The sequence below is a fragment of the Vitis vinifera genome, chromosome 18 (assembly GCF_030704535.1).
Source record: "Vitis vinifera cultivar Pinot Noir 40024 chromosome 18, ASM3070453v1".
NCBI lineage: Eukaryota > Viridiplantae > Streptophyta > Magnoliopsida > Vitales > Vitaceae > Vitis > Vitis vinifera.
Genome location: NC_081822.1, coordinates 33,473,972 through 33,484,649, shown reverse-complemented (window position 1 = coordinate 33,484,649; position 10,678 = coordinate 33,473,972). Strand labels below are relative to the sequence as shown.

The 10,678-nt window shown below is 38.2% G+C and overlaps 2 protein-coding genes and 1 pseudogene across 2 annotated transcripts; 2 read left to right on the top strand and 1 right to left on the bottom strand.

The window, feature by feature from the left end:
* Positions 1-341: 341 nt before the first annotated feature.
* Positions 342-1,670, bottom strand: LOC100251644 (aquaporin PIP1-2-like; annotated as a pseudogene).
* A 4,257-nt stretch (positions 1,671-5,927) lies between these two features.
* LOC100246498 (disease resistance protein RUN1) lies at positions 5,928-8,245 on the top strand. Its single transcript, XM_019217879.2, has 3 exons — positions 5,928-6,558; positions 6,721-7,804; positions 7,957-8,245. Exons 1-3 carry the CDS (start codon positions 6,068-6,070, stop codon positions 8,140-8,142), a joined length of 1,761 nt encoding a protein of 586 aa, XP_019073424.1. The 5' UTR covers positions 5,928-6,067; the 3' UTR covers positions 8,143-8,245.
* Positions 8,246-8,576: 331 nt separating this feature from the next.
* LOC132253172 (disease resistance protein RPP2B-like) lies at positions 8,577-10,095 on the top strand. Its single transcript, XM_059734594.1, has 3 exons — positions 8,577-9,145; positions 9,307-9,665; positions 10,065-10,095. Exons 1-3 carry the CDS (start codon positions 8,681-8,683, stop codon positions 10,093-10,095), a joined length of 855 nt encoding a protein of 284 aa, XP_059590577.1. The 5' UTR covers positions 8,577-8,680.
* Positions 10,096-10,678: the final 583 nt, after the last annotated feature.

The following is a 10,678-nucleotide window of genomic DNA, read 5'->3' as shown; positions in this document are numbered from 1 at the left end:
ACCCTAAGTGTGACTCCTTATTTTGGAAAAAGTGGTCTATGAAAAACCGGATCGGGTTCGGGGGTCAGGTTACTTATCGGGAAGGTACGGTAAAGACCGTAGCACCCCTCTAAGTCCCTAAAGACGGGTCTCTACTAATAAAATGAAGCTGATGTGGCAAATGATGAGGGAAACAATGGATACTCGAATCAATCATGCACATATGAATATCAAAATATGCAATAGAGGATAACCGAAGTGGAAGTGGATGCATACCTGATCAGCAAACGGCAACGCGCTATCACAAAAGGGGATTAGTGCATAGTAATAAACACAAAGTATATCACTCATATCACCCAACCAGATAAAGAAGCACCAATATCATGCATGGTATTATTTCAAATTCACTTTTATTTTGATGAAAATTTATTTGATGTGGGGTCCCCACCAAAGCCCGTTTATTTTTGTATGAATTAATTTCGTAAATTCTATCACCAAGAATTACGAAAAATAAATTCACACTTATTTTAAAACATTTTGAAAATCAAAGAAAATTCGAAAGTGGCCTGCCAAAAAGAAAATGGCGACCAAATTTTATTAAAAATGAGATGTTGGTATCTGAAAACCCTAAGGATGGAAAATTTGATGACTTGAAAACATTTAAAAACCAAAAGTTGGAAAATCATTTCAAACCGGGGTTGGAAATTATTATTTTGAAATCAAAGGGAAAAAGTTTGAGGGGGTGGTACATGGCTCAATAAGTGGCCATGCTAGAGGTGGCCATGCATACCTACCTCAGAGGTTTGATTTGGAGTCAACTACTCCAAACATTCTGCATGAAACACGTGGCTGCAGGATAGCTAGTGTAACTCCAATGAAGGGTCCAACCCAGGAAATCCACATGTCATTCCAGGCATTTCCCTTGTTGTAGATGATGGCGGCCCCGAGACTCCTAGCAGGATTGATGCCAGTTCCGGTGATGGGAATGGTTGCTGGATGAACCAAGAGCACTGCAAACTCGATTGAGAGAGGAGCCAAAATTGAAACATGTGAGTCTCTGACATTTCCCTTGGCCTCAATTGTAGAGAGAACAGGGTAGACAAGAATGACAGTGCCAACTATCTCAGCACCAAGCCCAGCAAGCTCGGGATGGCCAGAAGCCACGGCATTGATTCCACCACCCAGCATCTCAAAGTCATGTCTCTGAAACCCCTTTTCCATACTCGCGCCATAGATTGCACCTGGGCACTTGAAAACCAACAGAAGCACACCAGTTGGGGGACTTGACGACACCTATAATAGTCGAGATGATGACGTAGAGGAAGAGGAAGGTAGCCATGCACTCGACAATCCCAGCTCTCCAAAACGGCCGTGAATGAAGCTCACCAGGCTCGAACAGTAGAGCTGGTGGAGGCCCTCTATAGTCCTTAGCATCAGCTTCCACGACATGAATCTCATGGTTCCCCGCTCATACTATCAGGTCTGGCATCAATTTCTTTGTTGACCTCAGCACTTGCATCAAACTCATCAATATCATATTTGCCTGAAAACCGGTAGTAAACTGTCATAACAGTCACATAAATAATCCCAAAGCTGCTCGACATTGCATCTGTAACAAGGTATGCCGACCACTCTGATCTCATCTTGGCAAGCCATTTTTCAATCTTGAAAGCAGGTGCTGCATCGGTCATTTTTGCTATATGCAACTAACGAGACGGCTGATGTTGACCAATACTTGGGAGTGCACTGAAGTCTTTTGATCGTCTGAAGTCATCATATGAGGAGTTGTGAATACAAATCCCACCATTCTATGTCATCGGATATGCCACTCTGAAGCCATTTCTTGCGTGCACAAGTAGTATCCTTAGTCAGCAAATGAGCCACCAACCTGTGACTTCTAGACATATTATTCATCACCATTGTGCTCGATAGTAATAATCACCTTCTCAAACATCAAGTAAGCTGGGTAGAATCCCACACCAAACTGTATAATCGTGCCCACATCAGTGCCAGTAGCTGAAGCTTCCATGAATTCCTCATGAAGGTTACGTGGTGTGAAAATATAGGCATGATGGGTTTGAAAGATATGGGCATCTTTAGTGGACCGAGTAGCAGGAGAGATGAATAGGTGACCATTGGAATATGGTAATGAAATTATGAGGGATGAATGGTGGGTGACGGGTATACGGAATGGAGAGATGAGTTGGATAGATGAGTGATAGGTAGGGTGGAGTGTGAGGATGCAGGGAAAGAAGAGGTTGTAGTGGTAGGATTAGATGGGTATGTGCATGAACAATGAGTGGGATGGCTGAAAAATGATTTAACAAATGCATGGGTATTTAATTAATGGGATGAGTAACGAAATATGGAGTTATAAGGGGCATGAGGGATGGAAGGTGATGAGAGAAGCATGGGTATGGATTAGTTGGATGAGTGGAAGTGGAGTGATAGAAACGGGCTTGATAGGTGTGAAAGAAAGGATGTGAACAGCATGGGAGAGTGTAGATAGGGAAAGCACGCATTGTAAGTAAGAAAGGAAGTCCAATCCTTGCAGCCACAGGTGTCAAAACTATTGCCACTGACCATCAGATTGCTCCGAAACCCAATATTAGCTTCCCACCAAGTTTATCTGCCCATACGCCTCCAAGAATTTGAGTGAGTAGATTGCCCCCCAGAAAAAGGAAGACTGAATTAGACCAACTGCTGCACTGTTCCAAATAAACTCCTGATCTGGTTGGCGACTTTTCAGGCTTTCAGAAAGACATGAGCACTGTAAATTGCATTATTCTGACTTTCCAAGCTGAGCAGCATGAGAAATTAGGCTCGAACTATAGGGACAACGAGGACCATAATTTCCAAAGTTGGTTCGAGGTAAGCTTCCGTAATTCCCTGCATTTTGATGAGAACCATTGTGATATTTCCTCGACACCGGACTGCTATGCTTCACAATTGGGTGGCTATGAAGACTGCCATTGTGCATATTCCGATACGCCTTACTCCACATGACTCTAGAATTAATTGAAAATTCTAGAGATTATGACGCATATTTTAGGTGCTCGGCCTACTGACAGAACAACGTGGACCTTCAAAACATGGTCTGACAGTATCGCGAACTCATTTGACATTAGCATAGTTGAAGACTGCCCGGACAGGTTCAGAAATGATTCAGAGGCCTCTCTTTGGTCATTGGTAGCAACTTTGGATGTAACTTATGGTGACTGAATGCTCGGTAACGAAGTCATTTAAGGAGAAGACCCACTGAATACTTCTTATACACACGACTAGGCTACCAACAAATTCCAAATGGTGTCCCTGAACCAACTGAGCCTTTATGGAACTTCATGGCTGAAACTCATCACCAAAACATAATCTATCCTCCACCATATTGGCTACCTTTAAAGCTTCATTTCAGAACATATAGGCGTCACAGCATCTCAAGATCATCAGGGGTAGAGTCAACCTCTAGAATGAATCAATGCAGGAGACTGGGACCACCAACCATCTTACCATAATATCGGATTTAGCTACAGCCGGCTTCTTCCAATCTCAAAACCTTGAAGGTATCTTCAGGAGGAAAGACAAGGAGGTAAGAAGATAGCAACGGGAAAAAGAATCATGAAGCCTTTAACGAACGTGTTAAACCCATCTCATTACTTTATCCATAGGTCCAACCATTAGTGGATTCAGGTGGAAAATGTTTAATAGAACAGAGCATAAAAGGCCTCAAACCCCTCAAATATTAAACCAATAATCATCAAAACAATGCAACCCAACAAACAGAGATGAAATCATAGAGAATCAGACAGGAGAAATATGAAAGATGAGAGAATATACGGGAAAAACCACAAATGGCCATACCTGAAAATCTCTTCTTCAACCCAAGTCCTGGGCTGTCACTCGCTGCTCTCTCTATATCCAATGCTCCACCCCAAAATCTCTCTCAAAAACCCCCCACTCTAGCTCCCGTGAATCTCCCTCTCTAGCTTGCTTCCTCCCCCAGCTCCAGAAATCCCCCTCAAGCTCCCCCCCAAAAAAAAAATCTCTTCACCTTTCTGAAAAAGCCTCCCTAAAAAGCACCACCACCCTGTAGCCAAAAACGCTCCTCCTCCTGCAGCTGGCCTGCTGCTCCTCAACAGAAACGCACCCCTCTCTCCTGCAGATACGCTCCTTCTCTAGCAGCCAAAAGGCACTCCTCTCTCCTCCCTGAAAAAAGCACCACCCCACCTGCAGGAGACGCTCCCCCTCTAACAGACTCTGAACGCACCCTGCATCTCCTCCTCCAGGTGTCACCTCTTGATAGCTCCTCAAAAAGCAATATCTAATTCCATAGCAGCCAATTAAAAGACGCCATGTGGTCTCCTGGGGTTGCGACACTTGGCAAAACAAGCTGCATGAAACCGAGCCCCAAAATGGGGGTCTACACAACCAAAACACAATTGTCCATTGTACCCGTAAATTCTTAATAGCCCAACCACCCAAATATAATTCGTCTACTTAAATGAAAAGATTTTCTATTACTTTATTAATTATGGATATATTAAAAAAATTTATTAGAAAAAAATAAATAAAAAAATAAAATTAAAAAGAGTAATAAATATATATAATTTGGTTATTTAATTATTTTTCATGTAAACGATAGTCACATAAAAAACACATAATTAACCAATTCTTTTGTTTAATTATAAATATATTTTATTTTTTTATTTTTTTATTAAAATAACTAATAAAAAAATAAAAATGGATAATCAATGAATAAAATTTAATTCTTTTTATTATTTTCATATAAAAAATAGTACGTTTTCAATTTTTATTTTTAAAAATAGTTTTTAGTTTTTAATTAAATACTTTTTTAAAAAAAATATATAAAAAATATAAATCATATTACCATTTTTTTTAGAAATTATTTTTTAAAATAGTTTTTGAATATAATTTTTCTTTATTTATAATTTAAAATAGAAAATAATGCTAATTTTCAATTATTTATAAAAAAAAATTAAAAACAATGAAAAATCCAAATTATTAAAATAGAATTATTATGGTTGCGTGAATAATGGTGTGAAAATTGTTAAAGTCCAAATTTTAAAAAAATTTATGTGAAAGGTCATTGGATATTTTAGTCCATCACTATTTTATATCTTTAAAACGTAATATATGAAAATTTGAACGATATATTGGTCTCTTAACATCTTATATCATTTCTATTAATTATGTAAGTTATATGGACTAAATGTTAATTTTTGGGTTCAGCTAACCCAAAACATAATTGTCCCATAATTTAACAAATGAGGTGTCTGATTAGAGATCCAATCATCCCACTTTAAAAATATTGTTGGCAAGTCTACCAATAAATGCTTAATAGTCGAACCAACCAAAACACAATTGTCCATTCTATCAGTAAATTCTTAATACCCCAACTACCCAAACATATTTCGTCTACTTGAATGAAAAAAAATTCTATTACTTTGTTAATCATTAATATATTAAAATTTTCTATCAGACAAAAAATAAAGAAAGAAATGAATCACGTGGCATCGAAATTATCACGCATCAGTCGTATGTCGGTGAAAAATGGCAAGAAAAAAAAGAAAAAAACAATCAATCGGTCAATTTAACCTACCATTGTTATAATAATTTAAAAAATGAGGTGTCTGATTGGCGATGCAACCACCCAACTTTAAAAATATTGTTGGCAAGTCTACCAATAAATGCTTAATAGCTGAACCAACCAAAACACAATTGTCTATTCTACCTGTAAATTCTTAATACCCCAACCACCCAAATATAATTCGTCTACTTGAATGAAAAAAATAATAAACTTTAATTTATACAAAATATTTATTATTACAACTAATATTTTAATATCCCTCACTTAAAAATAAATTCTCTTATAGCATGTTGAGATAAAATAAATAAATAAATAATGGTCTAGAAAGCAGGTGGGTCAACAGGGACCCTTTGTCTTCGATGATCTTACAGGCATTTAATTTACTTGTTGCAGAAACTGCCTGTTCCTTACACTCTGCGAGTTTTGCTCAGACTTGACTTTCACAACTCAAATTTCGGAATCCATCTTCTCTGCCACCTCGTAATGGCTGATCCTTCTTCTTCTTCTTCTTCTTCTTCTTCTTTCCAACGGAGCTATGACGTGTTCCTGAGCTTTAGAGGAGAAGACACCCGCAAAAGCTTCACTGCCCATCTCTATAAGGAGCTACGCACCAAAGGAATCAACACGTTCATTGACGATGACAAGCTTGAGAGGGGTGATGTCATATCTTCTGCGCTTGTTGCGGCTCTTCAAAACTCCAAGTTTTCTCTCATTGTTTTGTCAGAAAATTATGCATCTTCCGGGTGGTGTTTGGAGGAGCTGGTGAAGATTCTAGAGTGCATGAGAACCATGGGACAGAGGGTTCTCCCCATTTTCTACGATGTGGATCCCTCGCATGTAAGACATCACAACGGAAAATTTGGAGAAGCACTGGCTAAACATGAAGAAAATTTGAGAACTATGGAGAGGGTGCCGATTTGGAGGGATGCTCTCACTCAAGTTGCCAATTTATCCGGTTGGGATTCCAGGAATAAGTAATTCTCTACAGCTTTCCCATCATCATCTTCATCCTCATATCACTAATTTCAATATATGCTCTTTGCTTATCTGTTCATTAATTATCTTGTTTACTTTAATTTTACCTTTCTCTTTTTGAGTGATGAACTAATTTCATGTTTATGCTTCAAATTTGGCAGGCATGAGCCTATGCTTATCAAGGGAATTGCCACTTATATTTGGAATAAATTGTTTAGTAGATCCTCAAATTATGCTGATCAGAACCTAGTTGGAATAGAATCTAGCATACGAGAAATAAAATCCCTGCTATTTACCGAGTCTCTAGATGTTCGCATGGTGGGGATTTGGGGCATGGGAGGCATAGGTAAAACAACCCTTGCCAGAGCTGTTTATAACCAAATCTCTCATGAATTTGAAGCTTGCTGCTTTCTTGAAAATGTCAGTGATTATTTGGAAAAGCAAGATTTCCTTAGCTTGCAAAAGAAATTTCTTTCTCAACTATTGGAAGATGAAAATCTAAATATAAAAGGATGCATCTCTATAAAGGCTTTGCTTTGTTCTAAAAAGGTTCTCATCGTCATTGATGATGTGAACAATTCAAAAATATTAGAAGACTTGATTGGGAAGCATGGTTGGTTTGGTATCGGAAGTAGAATCATCATAACAACAAGGAATAAGCAGTTGCTAGTTACACATGGGGTAAATGAAGTGTATGAGGTTGAAAAATTAAATGATGATAATGCAGTTGAGCTCTTCAGTCGATATGCCTTTAAAAAAGCCCATCCTATAGATGATTATGTGGAGCTCTCTCAATGTATAGTGGTTTATGCTCAGGGCCTTCCATTAGCTCTTCAAGTTTTAGGTTCATTTTTATTTGATAAGAGCAAACGGCAATGGGAAAGTCAGTTGGATAAACTAAAAAAAATTCCTAAGAAGGAAATTCAAGATGTGCTTCGAGTAGGTTTTGATGGGTTGGAAGATAACGAGAGAGATATATTTTTGGACATCGCATGTTTCTTTCAAGGGCATGATAAAGATTATGTAATGGAAATATTAAGATCTTGTGGTTTCTTCCCTGATATTGGAATAAGAGTTCTCATTGAGAAGTCTCTTATATCTGTTGTTGAGAATAAATTGATGATACACAATTTGTTACAAAAAATGGGTTGGGAAATTGTTCGTGAAGCATCTCCTAAGGAACCTGGAAAACACAGCAGGTTGTGGATTCATGATGATGTAAATCATGTATTGACAAAAAATACGGTAAGAGACAAATGTATAAACCCTTTTTTTATATATATATATAGGTAATTAGGTTGGTCTAAAGTGCAACTTAGGAAGTACCAACTTTGTTTAATTGCGTAGTTTAGTATGTATATGATTTTGCTCACTTATCCATTACTCTTTCCTGCTAGGGAACCAAAGACGTTGAAGGAATATCCCTTGACTTGTCCAGTTTGAAAGAGATAAATTTCACTAATGAAGCTTTTGCACCGATGAATAGGCTCAGATTGCTCAAAGTCTATACATTGAATTTTCTCATGGACTCCAAAAGAGAGAAGTGTAAAGTGCACTTTTCCCAAGGTTTTAAATTTCACTGAGAAAAACTGAGGCACCTATATTGGTATGAATACCCTTTGAAATCACTGCCCAATGATTTTAACCTCAAGAATCTTGTTGACCTCAGCATGCCTTATAGCCAAATAAAACAACTTTGGAAAGGGACCAAGGTATCGCTATGATTTATCCATGTTATTTTATTTAGATTGTATGTAGCGTTCATGAAAAATCATCTTCTTAAGCCTTGTTTCTTTCACTGCAGGTTCTTGAAAACTTGAAGTTCATGAATCTCAAGCACTCCAAATTCTTAACAGAAACCCTGGATTTCTCAAGGGTTACCAACCTTGAACGGTTAGTTTTAAAAGGTTGTATATCTTTGTATAAGGTTCACCCATCCCTTGGAGATTTGAACAAACTCAATTTCTTGAGTTTTGAAAAAGTGCAAAATGCTCAAGAGTCTTCCAAGTTGCATTTGTGATTTGAAATGCCTTGAAATATTTATTCTTTGTGGTTGCTCGAAATTTGAAGAGTTACTTGAGAATTTTGGGAACTTAGAAATGTTGAAGGAGTTTTGTGCGGATGGAACTGCTATTGAGAAACCTTGAAATATTATCCTTTGAGGGATGTAAAGGACCACCACTATCTACTTCATGGTTGTTGCCAAGAAGAAGTTCAAATTTCAATAGTTTCGTATTGTCTCCTTTGTCAAGTTTAAGCTCCTTAAAAACTCTAAGCCTAAGTGCCTGCAATATATCAGATGGAGCAACTCTTGATAGTCTTGGCTTCTTATCTTCACTGGAAGATTTAGATTTAAGTGAGAACAACTTTGTTACTCTGCCTTCAAATATCAACCGACTTCCTCGCTTGAAAATGCTTGGGTTGGAAAATTGTAAAAGATTGCAAGCACTGCCAGAGCTTCCAACAAGCATACGTAGTATAATGGCTCGTAATTGCACATCATTGGAAACAATCTCAAATCAATCATTTGGCTCCCTACTAATGACTGTCAGATTGAAGGAACATATCTATTGCCCAATAAATCGGGTGAGATTTTCCTCCGGTATATCATAATTCAATTTCCCACTAAATAATGCACAATTTAATTTCATTTGTGGTAGTGTAAAATAAATGTCCAATGATTTAAGATAGTAAAGCAGCAAGCAATTTCTATCTCTGCTAACATCCTCATCATGTTCATTCTACAGGATGGCCTTTTAGTTCCTGCACTCAGTGCAGTTATTTTTGGGAGTAGAATACCAGACTGGATAAGGTACCAGAGCTCAGGGACTGAAGTAAAAGCAGAGCTACCTCCAAATTGGTTTAATTCCAACTTCCTGGGTCTTGCTTTGTGTGTTGTCACTGTTCCCAGGCCGGGTCTTGTGTCACTTGCCGATTTTTTTGGTCTTTTTTGGAGATCATGTACCTTGTTCTATTCCACATCCAATCACGCTTCTTCCTCCTTAGGTGTTTACACTTGTCCAAATCATCTTAAGGGAAAGGTGGAGTCAGATCACTTGTGGCTGGTTTATGTACTGCTTCCCCACTTCATCAATGGGAGAATTGTGTTTTGGGCCCAGCTGGGCCCAAAAATTAAGAAATGGTTCATCTAACTGACCTAATTAATGATAAGGATATCAAATGTTAACAGACGAAAATGCCCTTTACATTTCCAACTCAAATTGTTGTAAAATAATGGGTTTCACAGCTGGTAAACGTGAAATGCCATGTCACCAGAGTGAAAATTCTAAATCTTCCTACCATTTTCTCTCCCTCTGTAAACAACATACGCACAAACGATGCCGACCTTAACTGTCCCCCAATCACTTTCTTCAGCAGCCAAGGATTGTGAGGATTTCAAAAAAGCTTTTGTAGGTATTTTATCAACGATCATTCCCAAATCCAAATGATGGGGGTCTGAATTATTTGCTGATATTTTGATTTTATCAAGTTGAGGCGTTTGTAGGTATTTTATCATCATCGTCCAGACAGAATAAATGGGAGCATTTGAGATGGAGAAGGTGAAAGGTGGGAGTCCCTACGGTGCAGGAACTTACGCCGGGGACGGCTCAAGACAACCATCTGAGCTCGAATTGGAGCAAGGTTTCCACCAGGGGAAGTACATTGCTGGCATCACAAAGAAGCTCAAGGAAGCAGCTTAATATCCATTCCCTATTCTGAGATTGTTTTGCATTCTTCCATTTTTTCACTTCTAGAATTTAAGTTCCGTATTTCTATTGGATTGCCAAAAAACAAAAAAAAAAAAGAATAATTGTTGTTGTGTTTGGCATATGCTCTATGTGTTGAATGTACTCAGAACATTGGTTTGCTGATCCAACTTGAAAAATTGTCCTCTTTCTCCCCCTTTCACACTAAACCCAGAATTTTATATTGGTAACAATTAATCCCTGTCATTTTCTATTGGTTTCTGGATTGGTTTCTGGGTATAGATTAGGTAGGTGAGAGGTCCTTTCTTTCAGCAGTGAAGGTTGGAAATTTACTAGGATTGAGAATGTTAGCAGGGGGGGGGGGGTTTAATCATACACACCACCTGGATTCTACCAATAAAGTCCTTCGGAA

What these genes read in the sequence shown, in the direction of transcription:
- LOC100246498 (XM_019217879.2), top strand. Translation starts at nt 6,068, where the DNA reads ATGGCTGATCCTTCTTCTTCTTCTTCTTCTTCTTCTTCTTTCCAACGG. An exon ending in GGTTGGGATTCCAGGAATAA is followed by an intron (nt 6,559 to 6,720) that starts GTAATTCTCTAC and finishes CAAATTTGGCAG; the next exon opens with GCATGAGCCTATGCTTATCA. An exon ending in ATGTATTGACAAAAAATACG is followed by an intron (nt 7,805 to 7,956) that starts GTAAGAGACAAA and finishes CTTTCCTGCTAG; the next exon opens with GGAACCAAAGACGTTGAAGG.
- LOC132253172 (XM_059734594.1), top strand. Translation starts at nt 8,681, where the DNA reads ATGGAACTGCTATTGAGAAACCTTGAAATATTATCCTTTGAGGGATGT. An exon ending in TCTATTGCCCAATAAATCGG is followed by an intron (nt 9,146 to 9,306) that starts GTGAGATTTTCC and finishes TTCATTCTACAG; the next exon opens with GATGGCCTTTTAGTTCCTGC. An exon ending in TTCATCAATGGGAGAATTGT is followed by an intron (nt 9,666 to 10,064) that starts GTTTTGGGCCCA and finishes AGGCGTTTGTAG; the next exon opens with GTATTTTATCATCATCGTCC.